General features: G+C 42.9%; 1 protein-coding gene across 2 annotated transcripts in view; it reads right to left on the reverse strand.

Annotated features, from left to right (window-relative positions):
- Positions 1-5,392: 5,392 nt before the first annotated feature.
- The window catches only part of ABCA1 (ATP binding cassette subfamily A member 1), a 212,039-nt gene continuing 195,139 nt past the window's right edge, over positions 5,393-22,292 (reverse strand). For both annotated transcript variants that reach the window (XM_029604407.1, XM_029604396.1), the window contains exons 48-50: positions 15,256-15,348; positions 13,676-13,919; positions 5,393-10,005 (exon numbers count right to left, since the gene is read on the reverse strand). In XM_029604407.1, the coding sequence (XP_029460267.1) occupies positions 9,865-10,005; positions 13,676-13,919; positions 15,256-15,348 (478 nt within the window). In that variant the 3' untranslated portion in view covers positions 5,393-9,864. The remainder of the gene's footprint in view (positions 10,006-13,675; positions 13,920-15,255; positions 15,349-22,292) is intronic.

A 22,292-nucleotide genomic window follows, 5' to 3' on the forward strand; every position in this document is an offset into this window, starting at 1 on the left:
ATCTCAGTCCTTTTTGTCCCAGGCAGCTCAGACAGGGCACAGGCTCAGGTAGGGGAGCATCTCGAGCCTCCCAATAAAGGTGTGCCAGCCCACCTCCAGAATATGGAGATAGGAGGTTGTCTCTCTCTTCTTTATCGGAGTTGGGGCAAGGTCACGACAGACCAGTCGATGCTGGAAGTGATAAGGGATGGCTATGCACTGGAGTTTCGTAGTGTTATTGGGATGTGTTCATGGTGTCTTCCTGCAACTCTCCGCAGAACAGACAGGCAGTGGAGGTTATATTGTCAAGACTCCTCAGCCTGTGGGCTGTGGTTCCAGTGCCCGCATCTCAAGTAAATACAGGCCGATATTCCATTTATTTCGTGGTGCCCAAAAAGGAGTGCTATTTTCTTCCCATCCTGGATCTCAAAGGATTCAACCGTCATTTGTATGTGACTCGTTTTCACATGGAAACCTTGTGCTCAGTAATAATGGTGATACAGTCCGGAGTTTGACGACTCTGGATCTCTCCAAGGCATACCTGCATATTACCAACCGACTAGAGCATCAACGATTTCTGCATTTCAGAGTTCTGTGACATCATTATCATTTTGAGCATTACCTTTTGCTTTGGCCACCATGCCCAGAACTTTTTCCAAGTTATGGTGGTGGTGGCAGCAGAGTTGAGAAAAGATGGGATTCTGGTCCAGCCATACTTGGACGACTGGCTGATTCAGGCCAAGACTTTGGAAGAGAGCCTCCGGGTGTTGTACAAGGTGATCTCTTTGTTACAGGAGCTAGATTGGATGGTGAACCTGGCTAAGAGCAGTCTTCAGCCAGCTCAGTCTCTAGCGTATCTCGGTGTTCGGTTTGACATGAAGCAGGGCAGAGTGTTCCTGCTGGAGGGCTGTATTCATAAGCTGATGGCACAGGTACATCTATTAATGAACATGATACGCCCGACAGTGTGGTCCTATCTTCAGGTGCTTGGATTGATGGTGGCAACCTTGGAGGTGGTGCTGTGGGTGAGGACACATATGCGTCCATTTCAGCGCACTCTGCTGTCTCATTGGAACCCACAGACTAAAGAGTATTTAATTTGGCTCCACCTACCAATGGAGTCTGCTCTCAACAACAGTGGTGGTTAACAGCAGATCATTTCAGAAAGGAGTTTCCCTAAATTCACAGGACTGGCTAGTAGTCGTGACAGATACGAGCTTCCAGGGTTGGGGAGCTCACTGTCAGGAGCTGATGGTGCAAGGATGCTGGAGTGTAAAAGAGTCTCTCTGGAACATCAATCAACTGAAAGCCCATGCAATCAGGTTGGCATGCTTATGATTTGGCGACAGATTGTAGGGTCGAGTGGTCCGGATAATTTATTTATTTATTTACATTCTTTTAATATACCGATGCTCAAGAACCAGGTCTTATCGTACCGGTTTACAATAAACTAGGGGGAACCAGTTAAACAATGAAAGCAAAAGTTACATTATAACAGGGAAAGTGGAACTAGGCTGTTAGAAAAAAGGATAGGTTAAACAATTTCTAACTGGAGAGCAGGGCATGTAAGCAGTAGCAAGTGCTTACATGGTAAGAATTATATACAAATTTACATAGTGTATTATGATTAAGCAAGTTATATGAAAGTGCAGTTAGCCGAAATACAGTTCCTTTGAGTTCCGGAAAGGGACGCAACCGTGGGGTAAGTGACTGTGTAGATGACCCTGAGACTTCTTCAAGGGTATGCGTGGGCGAACAGCCAAGTTTTTAATTTTTTTCTGAACGTGATATGGCAATGTTCCTGGCGGAGATCTGGCGGGAGAGAGTTCCAGTGATGCGGACCAGCAATTGATAGTGCTCGTTTTTCAATCGTGTTGTGAAGAACGGATTTTTTGGGGGGAACCTGGAGGGAATCTCTGTATGCAGATCTGGTGGGTCTTGCAGAGGAGTGTGGTTTGAGGGGTATGGTAAGTTGGAGCGAGGATTCCTGAAATAAGGTTTTGTGGATAATAGTAAGTGTCTTGAAGAGAATTCTGTGGCGAATAGGTAGCCAGTGAAGTATTTTTAGAATCGGGGTGATGTGGTCCATGCGGCGGGAGTTTGTGAGGATCCTAGCTGCAGTGTTTTGCAGCATTTGAAGAGGTTTGGTAGAAGAGGCCGGGAGACCAAGCAACAGCGCATTACAATAATCAGTCTTTGAGAATAGTATGGCTTGAAGGACCGAACGGTAGTTGTGGAAGTGTAGGAGAGGTCTTAACTGTTTTAATACCTGTAGTTTGTAAAAGTCTTCTTTGGTGGTGTTATTGATGAATTTTTTAAAGTTCATTCTGGAGTCTAGGAAGGCCCCAAGGTCTCTCACTTGGTTTACTAGAGGTGTGTTAGTATTGAAGGCTAGCGGGGTATTATCATTAGGGGAAATGACTAGCAGTTCGGTCTTGGATGTATTGAGAACGAGGCAGAGACTTGTGAGAAGGAGGTTGATGGCGTGGAAAAGTTTAGAGTGTCGGAGATAGGTTCCTTGATGGGGATTAGGATCTGCACGTCGTCCACATAGGTGAAGTATGTGAGGTTGAGATTATTGAGGAGCTGGCATAGGGGGAGAAGATATATGTTGAATAGGGTCGGCGAGAGCGAGGAACCCTGGGGAACTCCTTGTTTGGCAGCTACAGGGTGAGACTCTTTGTTGATTATTTTTACTTTATAGTATCTGTCGTTTAGAAAGGATTTTAACCAGAGGAGTGCAACACCTGAGATGCCTATTTCCATCAGACGGTTGATGAGGATTGTGTGGTTGACTGTGTCAAACGCTGCCGAGATGTCTAGCAGAGCTAGTAAGAATGATTGACCTTTGTCGAGACCCAACAGGATGTTGTCAGTTAATGAGAGTTGGAGAGCTTCTGTATTTCTGCGTTTCCTAAAACCGAATTGCGATGGATATAGAATGTCGTGGGATTCGAGGTAGTCTGTTAGTCTAGTATTGACCAGTTTTTCCATTAGCTTGGCTATGAAAGGTAGGTTAGCGATGGGGTGAAAATTTGTGGGGTTAGATGGGTCCAAGTTGGGTTTTTTTTAGTAAAGGTTTCAGTGATCAGTGATGTTGAACAATGCAATGACAGTGACTTACATCAATCAGCAGGGAGGAATCAAGAGCCAGCAAGTGTTGCAGGAAATAGACCAACTTATGGAATGGGCGGAAGTGCATCTTTGGGAGATTTCAGTCTTGCACATGGCAGAAAAAGGCAATGTAAGAGCAGACTTTCAGCAGATAGAGAATGGATCCAAGAGAGTAGGAGTTATCAAATGAGGCATTTCAGCTAATAGTGGATCACTGGGGCCTTCCATTTCTGGGCCTGCTGGCGACTTCTCGCATTGCAAAGATTCCTCGATTCAGTCACAGGAGAGATCCAAAGTCCTTGGGCAGCGATGATCTCTTGCAGGAGTGGCCAGAGAGCAAGCTGTTGTATGTTTTTCCCCTGTGACCCATGTTGGGCAGAATAGTTCGAAGGGTCGAGAGTTACAGGGGGATGGTGCTTCTATAGGCACCAAATTAGCCAAGGATACTCTGATATGCAGATCTGCAAAGGCTTCTGTTGGTCTCTCCATCTGGTTTCTGGTGCAGAGAAATCTGTTATTGCAGGAGCCTGTTCTTCATGAAGATCCATCTCGATTTTGTCTTACGATATGGCGCTTGAGGACTTGGTTGCTGAAGCGTGGATATTCTACTGCGGTGATTGCCACCTTGCTACGAGCGAGGAAGTTCTCCACTTCCTTAGCCTGTGTGCGCGTTTGAGGCCTTTGTGTGACGATCAAGGGGTTCTTCCTCATTCAGTTAAGATTTCACTTATTTTGGAATTTTTGCTAGATGGATTGAGTAAAGGGTTGGCCCTTAATTCCTTAAAGATGCAGGTGGCGGCTCTTGCCTGTTTCCGTAGTCAGGTGAATGGTGGACCCTTGGCTCATCCAGATGTGGCCCATTTCTTGAAAGGAGTAAAGCATCTTCATCCTCCATTGCAGTTGCCAGTGCCCTTGCGGCGTCTTAATCTAGTTTTGGATTTTTGGCGGGCCCTACTTTTCGACTGATGCATAACCTTTCCCTGTGGTTACTGATCTTAAAAATGGTGTTTCTTGTGGAAATGTGTTCTGCATGTTGGGTATCCGAACTACAGGCCTTGTCTTGTTGGTAACCATTTCTACAAGTGAGTCCGGGGTGATACAACTGCATTTTCACTTGAATCAGTCTATTTCCCTGCCATCTCTGGACAGGGCAAGAGATGCGGAGGAATATCGTCTATTACAGTCCTTGGATGTCAAAAGACATATCCTGAGGTATTTAGAGGTTTCTGAACCTCTCAGAAGGACGGACCGGCTGTTTATTCTCCATGATGGGAGTAACAGGGTGAGCCAGCGTCGCGGGTCACAACAGCCCGCTGGATTAAGGAGGTATTTGCGGCCATGTATGTGGATGCTGAGCAGCCGTTACTTAGTCAGATTAGGGCTCATTCCACTAGGGCTCAGGCAGTGTCATGGGTGGAAGTTAGATTGTTGTCTCCCTTCAACATTTGCTGAACTGCCATGTGGTCCCTCCTTACACACCTTTTTCAGCATTATTGCCTGCATGTACAGGCCCAGGAGGGCAGTCTTTTGCATGTGCGGTTTTGACTGGACCATGGGCAGCCTCCCACCCTTTTCGGAAGTAGCTTTGGTACATCCCACTGGTTTTGAATTCATCTACCTGTACGCTAAGAAAGGAGAAATTACTACTTACCTGATAATTTATTTTTCCTTAGTATGGACAGGTGAATCCAACTTCCCACCCTTGACCGCCAAATAGTGCGCTATGTTCCTCCTGCATGGCCGTGTGTTCCAAGGAGTACTGGTAAGTGTCAATCCAGTCTCTAGATTATTGTTCTTACACCCTTTGTCTGAGCTCAGTGTTTTTCCTGTTTGCTGAGTGCTGGAATAGTAATCTTTTAATAATCAAGTTTTTACTGGTTTGTCCACAGTTGGCTTTTGCCGAGAAAACTGGTGGGCTGATGTCACTGCTATGCCCATCTTGAAGGATGGCTCCTGTGCTTCCAAATATATGAAATATTAAATTTATACTTGTTCTAACTAAATTCTGAGTCATATCTTTGTTAGAAAAAGTGCTGACAAGTGTCTTATTAAAGTCTAATATTTAGACATTTTATACTGTGATGTCAGCTTTGCTCTGTTCCATATGCTGGTAGAGGTGCATAACCCACTGGTTTTGGATTCACCTGTCTGTACTAAGGAAAAGGAAATTATCAGGTAAGTATTAATTTCTCCTTTACCACCGAAAGAGAAAGTAGGTACCCTGCAACATTATTCACAAGACAATTAAAATAGTAAGTGCAAAATCAGCTAAATAAGAATAACTACTGCAGATCATAGATGCTGTCACATCTTTTATTTGTGTGACTTAGTACACATAGAAATATGCCTACTTTTTAATACTTCTCAAAAAATTGACATATCTTTTTTATTGTTTTTAATGAAAATGATAACAATGGGATTTAACTTAGAAATCTATAATTGTAAATCTTTTGTCTAGTTTTTGCAAAGTTAACAAGTATTCCAGTGCAAAAATAGATCTCATTACAGGTAGCATAAAGTGCTTGGAATGAAAAACCAACAATGACAGAAAAAAAAAAAAAGCACACTAACATACTTCAATTATGGAACAATATGTCATATGCCTAGTCATTATTGAAATAGAAAAATACTACAAAAGGGATGCAACAATTTTAAACACAGTAAGTGGTAATATTGTTTAAAACAGGTAAACCACAAGCAGATAACACTCTGTCCAGTCAATTGTTGACATACAGTATTTTGAAATTACAACAGTGACTGCATGTGGCACTGAAGTTTGCTTCATTAGACCAAGGTGCTATGTACAGTCACGGATGAGGCTTTGCATTAATTTATGTCAAGGTATAATTTCTGTCAATCCTAAACTATGTACTTTCAGGTCCAGTTAAGGAATATGAGGTGCTATATGGTTTTGGGGCTTGTCCAGAGGTGTATTCAGCAGCTTTCAGGTTAATTTCACTCTCTTTCCTTGCCAACAATAGAAAGAGACCACAGGGAAGTCTTTCAAAGCTTTTTTTTCTGTTGGTTTGGTGACTGGAAACTAAGATAGAAGATAAAAGGATTTTGTAAACAAACATAGGGATCCTTTGGCAAGAAATAGGCCCTTTCAAGATGTGTGTGCGTGCATGTCTGCAGCAAGGGAAGAAGGGACATGAAAATGTGCACACTATATAATGAGATAATCTTTAATTATTGCCCTATCATGGACAGAATGAGGAGACCAGTAACAGCTGAATGGAGTGAAACAAATATACACTGTAGTGCTGCCCTGGTATGTAACTCAAGTGCTCCCAACAAATTAAGCTCCCTAAGCACTTTGATAAGGACTTCAAATATTGCTCGGCTCAACTTTTCAGGGCATATATGAATTTCTTTTATTGGGAAGAGAGTGAGAATATCGCTTCTCGGCCTTTTGGCTAAGATCAAGTGTTGTGGGAAGAGAGTGAGCATAAAACTCAGCTCGTTTTAGGTCCCACTAATTTTCTAAACTGCATTGGCAACAGTGTTGGGATATCATTCTTGGCAGCTACACTCTAGTTTAGGCTCTAGTCCAACTAATATTCTTTGTCACTGGAAACCAGGAAAGAATACAGAAATACACTGGTCACTAGAATTAGTATTACAAAATAAGTTTGCACGAAGTTCAGATTGTTACACTTTGGTTTCCAATATTACAATGCTGCCTTCATTTTTTAATCTTTAGAAAATATGTAAAACATACTTTGCCTGAAAATCAAGGAGAGGGAAACACTATTCCCATCAAGTCATGTATTTATAATATTTTTCAAATATTTATACATAAGGAGACTGGTATCATAAAAACAGGCACCTACTGTTGTCTATCCACCGTCTCCCGCTTTAACTTAGTTGTAACCTTGATTGTAACCACTAGTTACTTAATTTTCAAATGAGATACTTAGCTCAGGTAGCTGTCGAATAAGCGAACTATTTCACAATGCTGTATTATTTCATGGCCATTGTTAAACTTGTAGAAGTTTTGACTACCCAATTTTGAGAACTATTAGTTCCTGTGTAAGGATTGGAGATATGAAGAACTTGCGGCGTAATAAGAATATCTGATAAATATATCCCCTGATGAAGGCTATTTTAGCCGAAACATGGTCCGTGTTGGGAATAGTTATGAAATAATACAGCGTTGTGAAATAGTTCGCTTATTCGCCAGCTACCTGAGCTAAGTATCTCGTTTGAAAATTAACTAGTGGTTACAACCAAGGTTACAACTAAGTTAAAGCTTTTATAACATTTATAATTATTCTTCAGTAATAAAGTTTGCAATAAAAGATAGTAAATAAAAATATAAAAAAATGACATAGGAGAGATGGTACATGATTATGATGCCATAAGAGCTGATACTGTCTGAGGCCCTATGTGGGCGGGAGACGGTGGATAGACAACAGTAGGCGCCTGTTTTTATGATACCAGTCTCCTTATGTATAAATAGTTGAAAAATATTAAAAATACATGACTTTGATGGGAATAGTGTTTCCCTCTCCTTGATTTTCTGGTATATATTAGGAGAGGAGTTGGGTTTTGTGTAGTGATTGATAAACCTACTTTGCCTTACATAAACAGAACAAGAGTTCTGCCTCCTAAAAAATTTCCCACTGATTCTCACTTTAAGAAGCATTCTCATCTTGTGTGATCCAGGTCAGATCTCTTTTGCAAGTTGCCTACATGTCCTTGCTTACACAGTAACTTTAGAACTCTGCTATATTATCTTAGAGAGGATTGGAGGGATAAGGAAAGGCAGCTACAAAATTGTCATGACTACATTAATAGAAATGTGAAAAGGCACTCTTGTTGGCAAACAGTAGATAGATACATTGATTGCTGGTGGGATGTGTGATAAGGTTTAATTTCCTCTATTTGAAAACTGAATTTGCAGATACCACCAATCTGTGATTAAGAGAGCTGGAGGCATTTCAGGTGACAAATCATAAAGCAGGTAATGATCAAAAGCAAATCAAGTACTTTTCTCATGATTTACTAACCCACAGGATACACTTGACCTTTACAGAAGCGCAAAGAGGAAAAAACAAACAAAACAAAACACTGATAAAGAAATATATAGGACTTTCAAGTACTGTTCTCCATCTCAGAAAGGATGGAGGCAGGAAAAAGTCATGGCAATAATATATTTATATATATATATATATAAAATATGTTTTTGTTTGTTTGTTTTTTTAATATATGCCCAATTGCTGTGATAAGTGCTTTAAGAGGTCTGGATGAAAGTGGTTAATCCTTTAGTGTCAATGGTCACAGCATGCCCCTTGGCCAGCAATGGGAATAATCATGGCCAAGAACCCTGCCACATTCTGATTTGCAATCACAGTCACGACAACTAAGTGGACTAGATATGGATAGAGCTATCATTTTTAGTAACCTTGGGAACAATTTGGAGCAATCTGCATAGGTGCAAGGTCTGTGGGAAGTTTTGTACCCATGTGGCTTTTAGTTAATTTTGAAACTACCTAGGTAGGTTCCCTTTGAAAATTGTCTAAATGGTTCACGGGTGCAAAACTACCCATGGACCATACACCTGTGAATCGGCTATGCTTCCGAAAATACACATTTATACACTATTTGAAAATCAAATTAATGGGTGTATTTTCTCTCTCTGATATTTATCCGCCTCAAGAGAGCCCTTTTTTGCTAGGATACTTTTCAAAACTCTCCACAGCATATTTCTTAACAAGTTTGCTTGCGTGAGAGCTCTGGCCTAAAGAGGCATCAGCTCATGTTTGTACTGGTTTATTATTCAAAGTGTGATTTTAAATTCAATCAGGGCCAGCTGGAGCCAGCAAGTTAAAACAAATATTTGCTTCCACAGATCATGTTATACCAAACCTAAAATTCACTAACCACAAAAAATAAATGCAGGGATGTTCAAATAAGGGGTACAGTATTCCTACCACAATTATAGCAAGAATTTTATGCTGCATTTTAGTTAAACATGAAAACAAGCTGGACTTGCAGAAGAATAAGCTCACATTTATAAACAGCATTGCATCTTTTTCCCTACTGATTTTTTTTTTGAGAAGTATGATTTAATCTGCAATGCCAGAATAATCTTTAAAAACATTTTAATAGATATTCACACACTATATTTGTGTATGTTAAAGACAATTAAGAAATGCTGGATATATTAATGGCCTTAAAACCCATTGATTGACCTATGCCAGATTCAAGCTGAACAGTCAGTTTGGCATTTCTATCATGGGCACAAGTGTATAGAGCACACCCGCTTCTCTTTTAATCAAGAGTATGAATGTGCTGGCCCTAAAATGTCAATAAATAATCACTGGCCATGATTCTTCAGTGAAATATTGTGCAACCCTGGTACTAAAAAATGTAAAGGAACATAACAAAAAAAAAAAAAATTTCCAACTACATTTTAAAGCCCACAGCATCCAGTGGGCCCAATACTAAGGCTTTACACAGTCATACTGTATTAATCCATATTCAAGTCTTTTCACTTGAGCACAGTACAGCGAGGCAAAGAGCATCAGAGGCACTGCCTCTGTCATGGAATTCTATTTAATTGCATTGAATTGCATTGCATTGAATGGTTATCAATAGAGAGTATCCAGTTTTGTTTTTTTTTAAAGTGGTGTGGGGGTAGTTGTTGGTGTTTTCCCCCTCCAAATCCTTCTGGCAGGTGCTCTCTGGAATATCCCATTCCTTGCACAGGGAATTATTCTCCTGCTTCTGCTTTTCATTGTCTAGCTCCATATAACCAATGGTTTTTCACACGTAGCTTTCTTTCACCTGCTCATTTTGTAAAAATGATGTCAGGAGTGCAACATCGACAACTGTCTGATTTTTATGCAATGACATGTCTTTTAAGTGGTCATCATCGCTTTGGTCCTTGGCAAAATTAACGAATACCTAAAAGAAGGCAGAAAAAATGATTTAATATGCACTAAAATGGTTTTAACTATTCAGCCAGTGACAAATCACAGTTTTGCATCAGCTTAAAAGAAAATAAAAGCCCTTCTGTTGCACATTTGTGAAGTGTGTGGAGGGGGATCCTGGAGCAATCACACTGGGCAACAATGAAAATGTTACTGACCTAAAGAGGTCCTACTCTGTAGTATCTTGATGTGCTGAACACGAATATGACCATGAAAAGTTTTTATTGGCTCTCGTTTTGAAGATATTTAATCTAGTTCACTTTCTATGTTTAGTCGTGTAAATTTATCCAGGACTGTAAATAAGCCTAGAATGATGTAATATTGCATCATATTGCATAATACCATCATGCACACATCATCCAGAGTTTATTACATCATTTTCTGATGCAATGCAGTTCTACTGCCATGCTGCTGCTGAGTAAGCTGACGTCAGCAGTGTACTATATGAAGCCCAGTCAGAAAGGGTGAGCATTTGAAATATTCATGCTGGCTGACCACTGCTGGACACTCCGCAGAGATGCTCCCGAACAGGTGTACAAGAGACAAGCAAAGAAATCTAAGACGTAGTCTATGACTTCATTTTTCAAACGGTATTAACCGTAGGTCTCCTACTATTGGCATACAGTTCAAGATGTAATTATATTATTGTATATTACAAAAAAACTAGAGCCAATTTTGCATTTTCACAGTCACATTCGTGTTTAGCACATGGAAATTTATAAGAATTGACTAATTTCATTTCCGTAACATGACTTTTGTGAAAATTTGTTGCCCAGTGTCATCAGTGTAAGCAGGACCTACAGATGATTACACAGTGATAACCTCTGCAAACCAATGTGGCATATGCACTTAATAATGAAATTCTACACATAGGACTGTGTTCCTCTCCTTTCTTATTTTCTCATCTCCATCTGTATCGCCACCTTAACCAGAGATGTATATCTAAAATGGAAGTAAGCTGTCTTGGCAGCAGTGCTATGGGTTGGAGCTGATAAGGTTGGGATACGCCACAGGGGGTGACAATAAAGTGGGGGGATCTACAATCACACAAACAATCTGCGATGTGAGGACAAAAGAGAGTGAATCCCCTATACAAAGTGTAGTTGAAAGAATTTATAATGCAAACCATACAAATTATAGAAATGTGTTAGATTCATGTTCAAGAAAAACAGTAATGTCAAAAAAGTCAGGCAGCATATAAATTGTTCAAAAATGTTGTTATTTTAATCAGGCAGCCAAACAGGGCCAGCGTCCTCTCTAGTACAAGAGGGTTGATTCAGCAGAGAGGGTCTACACAGTGTAAGTAAGTTTAGGGGTACAGGGACCTGTCTGCTCTAGGACACTTCCAGTTCCCATCCCACTTCAGTTCAGGAAAAAGACTATGGGGTAGATTTTAAGAGAGTGCGCGCGCATCCATGTGCGCATGCTACCTGTCACACACACATGGACACGCGATTTTATAACATGTGCGCGCCGGTACACGCATGTTATAAAATGCCAGTTCAGCACACGCAAGGGGGGGGGGAGGAATTTCGTTGTTACGCACGGCGACGCATTGGGGCCTTCCCCACTTCCCTCCCAGTCCGCTTCAATTAAGGAGCGGACTGGGAGGGAACTTCCTAACCCCTAGTCTGACCTCCCTTCCCCTATCCTGCCTTCCCCCTATCCCTATCCTAAACCCCCCAAATGCGCTGTCTTTACCTTTTGTGCCTGCTTTGAGCAGGTGCAAGTTGCACGCACCGGCACCCTGCCGGCATGCGATCCCCCGGCACAGCGGCAAATGGCCGCTGTGCCGGGCACCTCTAGCCTCGCCCTGCTCCCGGACCACCTCTTTCACCAACCCCGGGACTTACACGCATCCCGGCGGTTTACGCGCGTGGCCAGGCCTTTGAAAATTGGCCCGGCATGCGTAAACCCCCGGGTTGAAATAGCATTTAGAAGATAACAGCAATTCCTGTCTCTGACATCCTGGCAACTAAGCACCAGTTTACACTAAAGAAACTTCTGTACCATGGGTGGTTTCAAACATGCCATAAACCTTAGCCTGCCTAATATATTAATACTTATGGCTAACTTACTTAACCCTGGTCCCAACTTCAGGCGATTTTCCTGTTTAACTTTGAAGCATGCTCTGGTTGGAGGTCTGGAGAATGTGGGCAGGCTTACTTCCGGGTCTGGCACTGGCAGAGCTGCCAGACTGCTCTTGGCTCTTCACTGCCTCAGACTCCTTATCCATCCAATCCCAGGCATGGCGACTCCTCTTTCCGGTCTCCTGGCCATACTTAGTCTTCTCCCTCCTTGATAACAGGGGGTGCTGGGCTGCTGCGGGTCCGCTTCCTTTTTCTCTTTATTTCCCCCCCCATCTTATACTTTGCTGCTGATAAATATGCATAAGCTTGTGCATAATCATGTAGTGGGTGGAGGGTCTTTGCCACATTGCAGGTCTTTTCCCCCCTCCCCTTTCCTTCAGGGGGGGGGAGGGTCCTGCCACATCTTGGACCAAGGCTGTATGCCAGCATCAGTGTTTTCTCTGCTTCAGAATGCTCCCTCTTCATGCAAGGGTGGGGGTACTTCTGACCTCTGAACTTCCCTTGGCCGGTCCGTGACTTCAGCTTATGAGCTTAAGTTGCTGCATTGTCCCTCTGCCTTGGTTTTATTTACACAGGAGCTTACAAACAGGCAGATCTTGATAAATATCCTTCAGTTCTGGTTTAAAGATCTCATCTGGTCAATGTTTCTTTTCTTTAGCTGTGACAGTATTTTGGCCTGTCAGTATATTTGTCTGCATGCCTCTTTGGCTATTATGATTCATATTAGGTGCTTTCAAATGGTTAAACATGGGATATCTTCCTAGAGAATTTAACACTTGCTACAACACTCCCCAGGACTGTAGCACTTTTTTTTTCAGGATTTGAACTTTCAATTTCCTATTTGTGTTAATTCACCCTATCCCCAAAATGTCATGGCAGTCTCAAGCCCACTATATTAATGGAGAGCTGATTTATTGAATACTTGTCTATCAGGATCTCAAATAGATGCTTTGAGTAAAGTAGGAAGGAATACACAATGAAGGAAGCAGAGATGGGACTCCCCAGAAGTTTTATTATAGGAAATTTGGTCCTTTATAGGTGAAAAGAAAATGAAATGAAGCCCAGAACAGCTGGCAATGAGAGATTTCACATTCAGGGGCACAATTTTTAAAACCGCATGCAAGTGCAAAGTCTGCAAGTGCTATAAATATTTTGCACCCATACTCAGAAGGAAAATTACATACTTGAAAAATGCCCAAGGAAAAAGAACCAGCAAAATGTGCACCTGCTTTTTCTGTAGATAATATTTCCAGCAAAAACATAATACATAATGCAAAACGACATGTGTTACCTCCTTTGGCCTAACCTTGCCCTGGGAACACTTCCATGAGAAAGCCAGTATAAGTAAGAATTTTGTAGAATGCCGCACATACTTTTACCAGTATACAGGATGGGCAATTTTCAAATTGCCTTCTTATCTGGGTAAATAGCCATTTACACCAGGAAAATGACTTTTGAAAGTTGCCCTCCAAATGCTTCAGTGGAAATGGAAATACACTTTCCATGTTTTTTTCTGAAAAGGTTAGGACACACTGCTATCCAAGAAGAACTTACTTGGTCAAGTGTTGTCTGAGAAACAGAATAGTCTTCTATTTTGAGTCTCTTTTTGTTCTTGGAGAGGATGCTAAATATTCTGGCCAGAGAAGACTGTGCAGAGCGGAGCTGGTATTGTAGCATGCTTCGATGCTTCTCCTTCAGTACACTGCCAGGAAAGGCATGCCCGAAGAATTCCTCCACAGGCTTCAAGTCAGGATTCGACCCTGCTATTCGTACAACTATTGTATAGCCATCTCCAAATCTGAGAACAGTACAGTAAACAAAAAGGGTAAAATATGCAACACATGACAGCACATGATCTCTGATGGCAAGGGCATTAACACCAAAGCCTCTCTCATTTAAGGCTTTGGTGTTAATGCCCTTGCCAGGCAAGGGCATTAACTTGTGTCTGTTTTTATTAAATAATATTGTGGTTATTAAATAAACTTGTGTCTGTTTTTATTAAATAATATTGTGGTACAGCTTAGGATGCATTTTTGTTCACCACTTTGAACAGTTATTACCACCTAAGTGGCATATAAATGATTTTTAATAAATAAAAGCACCACTGTTCCTTCTCCAGAGCCAGAAGGAGAGAGAGGAAAATCCATGGAGATCAATATGTATCTAATTTGAAGCCTCATGGTTTTTTCTTGAAAACCAAGAAGATTTGAAATCATTTGGAAGCAGAGACTGGCCCATTATTCTAGCGACTGGCACTCTGCTGCCATGTGTAAAAAGGAACTGCAAGTTTGCTTCTTGTTACTGCATTTCTGACTGACTGGGACTTGTAGTGCTGCTGTCATAACACAAGGTCTGGGGAAGGGAGAGCCCATTGCTAGTCTTATGGCAATAACCAGTGCCTAATCAAAGCAGCACTGTAAAAGCTGCAGAGGCTGCTGTTTCCTTCTCCAGATCTTGCTGCACTACCTGATCCATAAACGAAAGGGCTGAACACAGAAACCATTGATCCATAAACGAAAGGGCTGAACACAGAAACCATTGAAGGCTGTTCCATGACATTTCCTCAACTAAAGCTAGATGGGAGGGAGCAGTTACTTTTATTCAAAGTAGATTCAGCTAGAACTGCAACTTATATTCCTCTGAAGTGAAATTCACTGATGGCAAGACATGCGAAAAGAACAGCAAAAGTCACCAGTGTTCTGTGTATTGTGTAAAAATGGTGTTATCGGATGACAAAACAGAGTATCAGTGTTCCAGTGGAATTCAAGTGCAGAGCAGAAGGAAAGTAGAAATCCAAAGGCAGTTCACCAAGGAAAAATTATGTTAACTATTCAAATTACACATCCTATATCTCTAGGATCTGAAAGGATGGCCATTAAGCCCAATATAATATCAAAACAGCTCAAACACAGATGATCAACTTGTTTTTGTAATTGTTACTATGCAGGCATACTTAACCTGATCAGAAAATTTTCTCTACCTGGTTTTGGTTAAGTCATGGTCAGTAGGGTAAACTGCAGGCCCATGGTTTGGCTTCATCCCAAATTTGACACACTTGGAGGAATGTTGTATCTCAAGATGGACAGATTGAAATTGGTAAAAATTTAAAAAGAGTGAAAAAAAAGGACAATTACTTGTTCTTTAGGTGTTGAACACTTCCCAGACATCGGAACCTTCCATTGACCATGATTGCCATTCTAGTGCAGAGAGCTTCACATTCTTCCATGCTGTGAAGGAATAGAGCACATGAACACAGAAATCACATAACTGTGCATTCAACAAAACTAAATGGCTGGTGATGACAATGACTAAATGAAGAAAAACACACAAAGTGAGCTCTTTCCTATACTATATATGGTAAAGTCTGGTTATTATGACACTTAGCAGGCTGCGTAAATACTGATTTTCTCCAAGGACAGTAGGATGTTAGTCCTCATACATGGGTGACATCATCGGATGGAGCCTGGCATGGAAAATTTATGTCAAAGTTTCTAGAACTTTGACTGACCATCATTGAGCATGCTGATGCATGCACTAGACCATGCATCTGCACGGGGTCCCCTCAGTCTCTTCTTTTCCGTGCAGCCTCACATATTGTGGTCGGGTGAGCCTCTTAATTTTTTCAAAGTTTGCACAGTTTTCAAGTGCTTTTCTCTGATTCCTTTTTACTTTCCTCGGGCAGTTGACACAGGGACCCCAGTTCTCCTGTTAGCATCCTAGATAGGTTTCTTGATGTTTTTGCGTAAGTTTATTTTCGTTGTTGATACCCGTGGCGGCAGTGTGCTCAGTGCCCATTGGCCATCGACAACTGCCACCATCGATTTTGATCTCATTTTCCTCTTTGATTCATGACGTGTCCACTTTTGGTTTTAAGCGATGCTCCAGTTGTATGAGGACTATGTCTATCACAGATCCCCATGATAGATGTGTTCTCTGTCTTGGGGCATTGCACAACATCTGTGGTTGCAGTGTGCCAAGATGACCTCAAAGGGACATAAGATCTTGCTCAATAAAATGGATTGCCGCCTCAGGCTGGAGAAGACTGATCCATCAACATCAGCATTGGAGACATTGGGATTAAGGGATCTTTGAGTCACACTGATGGACACTGACCCATCGACATTGGCAGGGCCAATAAGAGGGACACCGGAGACCGGCCATCCTCAGGCTCCTCCAAGTTGAGGATGTCTGCTCATCATCCTTGACCTTGGCACCCGGGGAAGGACCGATCTGAGTATCAAGGGAAGCTGAAGAAGCATCAGTCACCATCAATGCACAGTGCCAGGCACAGAGATGCCGCAACTTCTGCTGTGATGCCCCAAAGCAACCCTGGGGTGAGAAAAGCCAGTTTTTCATTGATGCCACTGTCTCCATCATTCCTGATGCCCATCACCAATCTTCCTCTTGGTTCCAAAGAGGATTTGGTTACACCTTCTGGGTCACCGCCTGTCCTGGGATTGACGATTTTCGAGGAAGAACTGGAGAAGCATGTGCAGCTGCCTATGGAGAGGGTGATGTGAGGCCTTGGCATCAGAGCACTGACAGCACCAACACTGGCACTGTTGCTCTTCAAGCTGCTGCTTGAATCCCTGAAGGGCATCAGCCCTACCAGCCGATCTGGTTGTCATCCTTGGTTCCTCAGAGAATACCAGGGACAACACCGGGGCCTGGGCCAAAACAGTCAGTTGAACTGGTGCATACCCTGCTGGACAGGGACTGAGTGCATAGGACCCCTTCAACAATCGATGCCAGTAGAGATAAGGACACCTATGACCCCTAGGGGGATGACTCCTCTGTGGCTTCTGATGACACTTCAGATGGTGTCTCCTCAGAACCATCTCCTCCAGATGACTGAAGGAAGTCCCTGCTGGAGGATCTCTCCTTCACAGGTTTTGTTCGTGTGATGGCAGAAGCCATTCCATTTTAATTGATGACTGAAGAGGATACCTGGCACAAAATACTAGATATCCTTCAGTATGTGGAGCCTCCCAAGGAGAGTGTGGCAGTCCCAGTGCACGAGATCCTTGTGGCGTTACTGATGAGAATGTGGGAACACCCCCTCACAGGAAGGTGGACACGATTTATCTCATCCAAAAAGCTCTCTGATTTGACAAGTGTCAACTACCCCACTAATCAGTGGTCATCAAATCCACTCTCATGAAGGCCAAGCACTCTCGGACCCATTCTTCAGTGCCCCCAGGGAAGGATCAGAGAGCAATGGATGCTCTTTGGAAGAAGGTGGGCAATAAGCATAGGGCCTACCAGCTCTACATGGGCCAGAACCTGCACAATATCCTAAAGCAGGTGCAGAAGGTTGGCGAGTAACTGCCTCAGCAGCAGCAAGACACTCTCCAGTCACTGGTGCATAAGAGTCTGGAGTGCAGAAAACATGGGATCCATTCAACCTATGATGTTTTTGAAACTACATCGAAGGTCTCTGCAATGGGAATTGGCGCTCGCATGGCTGTGGGCCTCAGATCTCAGACCAGAGGTGCAGGAGTGACTCGCTGATATGCCTTGTACAAGAGAGAATCTCTTTGGAGGATAAAGTGAAGTATGCGGTGAACCAGATCCAGGACCACCATGCGACTCTTTAGCAGCTCTCCACTGGCACTCAGGACCTGTCCTGCTCAGCCAAGAGGCCATCAAAGTTTGGGCCCAGGAAGTCCTCCTTCTGCCCAAAGAGGTGCTACCCTCTGCTACCTCGCTCCCGTCAACCATACCAGGGTCCTCAAGTCCATCCCAGGTAACAGAGGGCCTCAAAGCCCCAGCCAGCACCTTATTCAAGTCCAGTGATGGAGTTTTGACTGGATTGCAGGGAACATAGCCAAGTTGCCCATTCCTGGAGCAACGGATCTGCTGGTCGGGTGAAGGCTTTGTTTTTTTGCGAACTGGTGGCCCAGTATAATCTCAGACCAGTGGGTTCTTTCCATTGTTCACTAGGGGTACAAATTAAACCTATTGGGTACCCCGTCAAATTGGCCCAGTAGCGCATCAGGAGGTACTAATAGCAGACCGCACCTCCATCTTAACAACCAGAACAGTCAAACCCATTCTAAAGAGTGCAAAGATTTTATTCCTGGTACTTCCTGATACTAACGGAAACAGGGGGAGTCCATTCCATCCTGGACCTAAGGGTCTTGAACAAATTCATCAAAAGAGAAAAATTCAAGACAGTTTCCCTGGGCACCTTGATCCCCTTCTTGAAAAAAAAAAAGGGGGGACTGGCTATAGTCCCTGGATCTAAAAGACGCTTACACATCAAGATCTTCTTAGGTTACCAGAAGTATCTCAGATTTGTGATGGGAAAGCAGCACTTCCAGTATCGCATTTTGATGTTTGGGCTCACATCAGCTCCAAGCGTCTTTATGAATTGCCTAGCTGTGGTGGTGGTGTACCTTCGCAGATTGGGAATTCATGCTTTCCTGTATCTAGACGATTGGCTGATCAAGAACACCTCTTGGATGGGGGCAAACAAGTCCATGCACTCGACCATCCAGGGGCTGGAAACACTAGGGTTCATCATCAATTATCCCAAGTCCCATCTCAGCTGTCACCACAATTGGAGCCCTGCTAGAGATGGCTCAGGCCAAGGCCTTCCTGTCCTGGCAATGGGCCATCAATCTGATGACCATCACAGTGGAGATTCACAGAGCCAGCAGGCATCAGTGTGGCACATGTTGAGGCTGTTAAGCCATATGGCCATGACAGTACATGTCACTCTCTTGGCACATTTATACATGCGAAAGGCCAGATGGACATTGAGGTACAGTGGCAACAAGCCATTCAGGACCTCCAGGTCACGCCATCTCTCCAGGACTCTTTGTCCTGGTAGCGGGAAATTTCAAATCTGGAAAGGAGGGTGTTCTTCCAAAATCCTCCAACCCATATTGTACCAACCATGGATGCATCCACCTTGGGCTGGGGAACTTAAGCAGATGGTCTGCCCAGGAAGGTCTCTATCAAATCAATTTCCCGGAGTTCTGAGTGATCATATACATGCTGTGGGCTTTCAGAGTTCGGCTTTCCAACAAAATTGTTTTAATACAGACTGCCAATCAAGTGGCAATGGTGTATGTCAATAAGCAGGTACGTATGGGATTGTACCCCTTATGTCAGGAAGTGGTCCAGATCTGGTTGTGAACCCTCTCCCACGGGAAGATGCTGAGGGCCATGTACCTGGCCATAATGGACAATGTAATAGCGGACAGACTGAGTCGTGTCTTCAGACCCCACAATTGATCTCTGGACTAAGGGGGTCACAAATCGTATCTTCCACCTCTGGAGAAGCCCGGATGTGGATCTCTTGGAATAGGAGGTCTTATCCCTATACAGGACACACGGCAAACCATACTCAGATGCCTTCACCTGCCATTAGAGTGAGGATCTTCTGAATTGTATCCTCAAACTCCACTGGTAGCAAAGACTCTCTTGAAGATTCGTGAGGACAAAGGGACTATGATCCTCATAGCCCCTCATTGGCCAAGACAGGTTTGGATCCACTCCTCAGGGAGATGTCCATCTGGAAACCAGGCTAGGGACTTCCCCAGATCTCATCACCCAGGATCAAGGCAGATTGCGCCAGCCCAACCTCCAGGCCCTGTCGCTCACAGCCTGGATGTTGAGAGGTTGATATTGCAACCAATCTCTTGGAAGATGTGTCTCCGGTCCTTGTGGCTTCTGGAAAACCTTCCACTAGAAAGCCCTATGGACTGAAGTGAAGGAGGTTTTCAGTGTGATGTGAGAAAGAGACCACATTTGAAAACCAACTCCATTAAAGTTCAGCTAAGTGCAATTGGTGCATATCACTGTAGTGCAGCTGGTATGCTCATTTCTGTACAGCCTATAGTTGTATATTTCATGCAGGTTTTGCTTCAGTTGAAACCTCTCCTAAGGCTTCCTGCTGTGTCTTGGGACCTAAGCGTGGTGTTAGTTCAGCTTATAAAAGATCTCTTTGAGCTGCTGCACTCCTGTGACCTGAAGTTCCTGACCTGGAAGGTCATATTTTTGGTGGCAGTCACTTCAGCACCCAGGGTCAGCGAGCTTCAATCCTTAGTATCTTATCCATCTTACACTGTTTCCTTACGATAGGGTGCATATTTAAGACCACCCTAAGTTCCAGCCTAAGGTAGTGTCAGACTTCCATCTTAAGCAGTCCATCATCCTGTCAACATTCTTTCCCAGGCCCCATTCGCATCAAGGCAAACAAGCCCTGCACAGTTTGAACTGCAAAAGAACCTTAGCCTTCGATCTGGAGCTGACAGAAGCCCATGGATAGTCTGCCCAACTTTTTGTTTCTTTTGATAGGAATAAGTTGGGTATCACTGTTGCCAGGCAGACGCTTTCTAATTGGCTAGCAGACTGCATCTCTTGTTATGCCCAGGCAGGACTGCATTTTGGGGGTCATGTTAAGGCTCACTGTGTTTGAGCCATGGCAGAGTCTGTGGCCCACTTGTGAGTAGTTCCCATGGAGGAGATCTGCAGAATTGCAACATGGAGTTCTCAACACATTCACATCTCATTAGTATTTGGATAGGGATGACCAACACAATAGCAGATCTGGCCAAGCTGTCCTTTGGAACTTGTTTGAGGTGTAGAATCCAACTCTGTTCCCGCGTAGGGCCCTTGATTTTGTTCAGGCTGTCTTCTCCTGTTACCAACAAAATGGGTTATAGTTGTGCTCATTGGCACTTGTTTGAGTTTTGTTTGTCACTTTTTATGTTGGGGGCAGCCTGTACCTAGGGATTCACCTATGTGAGAGGACTGCCATCCTGCTTGTCCTCAGAGAAAGCAGAGTTGCTTACTTGTAACAGGTGTTCTTTGAAGACAGCAGGATGTCAGTCCTCATGAAACCCACCTGCTACCCCATGGAGTTGGGTTTCCAACATGTGGGTCTTTTCATTATTTTATTCTTCTTCTAAATTCTATGACATAAGACTGAGGGGAGCCTGCGTGGATGCGTGTAGTACATGCATGAGCATGCTGAAAGAGGCTCAAAGTTCTAGAAACTTTGACATAAGTTTTCCATGCAGGACTCTATACGATGATATCACCCATGTGCGAGCAGTGACATCCTGCTATCCTCAGATCACCTGTTACAGGTAAGCAACTTTGCTTTACATCTTATGGGTTTCTGAAGAAGAGAAGAAGTGCTATTATTTCAATGCCACTTGGAAATCCAGAGGGATCCATTTTGGTGTAAAGTAAATTTTAACTCTTAGCCAACCACATTCAGTACATTTTGAGATAAAAATGGACAGACTTTGGAGAATGAAAGAGCTCTAATCACCACCAAGATAGTGATTTGATTTCCATGACTGACAGAAGCTAAAAATATGATTACATCACAGAAATATGGAGGAAATTTCAGAACTGAATTATAGTTAAGACTATAACATTTATAACACAGGTCTGACAGCCAGGACACAGAGACCTGGCTTTGTTTAAGAACATAAGAACATGCCATACCGGGTCAGACCAAGGGTCCATCAAGCCCAGCATTCTGTTTCCAACAGTGACCAATCCAGGCCATAAGAACCTGGCAAGTACCCAAAAACTAAGTCTGTTCCATGTTACTGTTGCTAGTAATAGCAGTGGCTATTTTCTAAGTCAACTTAATTAATAGCAGGTAATAGACTTCTCCTCCAAGAACTTATCCAATCCTTTTTTAAACACAGCTACAATATGCTCAATATATTCTCTTGACTGTGACATTTCTCTTTCATTTTTTGAGAAAAGGGCTATATAGATAATTTGCTGTACTTTGCAGTGCCTATAATATGTCCTTTCCATAATCCCAAGCCAACATAATCAAAGACGAGCTTGCCATTCCAAAAATCATAAAAACGAATAGTCTATTTCAGCATGGGGATTTTCAGCGTGTCAAACTCTTCTTTGACTATATTTGATTGGTGGTTGCTAGCTTCTGCTATACCTAATTGCAGAAGTAAAACACCATGATGTGTTTTATGAACTTTCCTGTAGTGCAGTTCTAGTAGCCATGTTGGTCCTGGAAAAACTGGGGTCTTATTTGTTGGAAGAAAGGATCTGTTTGGTCTTGAATAGTTGTGTATTAAATCAGTCTTGTTTTGTTTGTCCTTTAAAAAGTATCACAATCTAATAAGATCCATTAACTTTCCTGACCATTGTTGGTAAGATATAGGAATCATCA

This window comes from Rhinatrema bivittatum, chromosome 1 (genome assembly GCF_901001135.1).
Source record: "Rhinatrema bivittatum chromosome 1, aRhiBiv1.1, whole genome shotgun sequence".
NCBI lineage: Eukaryota > Metazoa > Chordata > Amphibia > Gymnophiona > Rhinatrematidae > Rhinatrema > Rhinatrema bivittatum.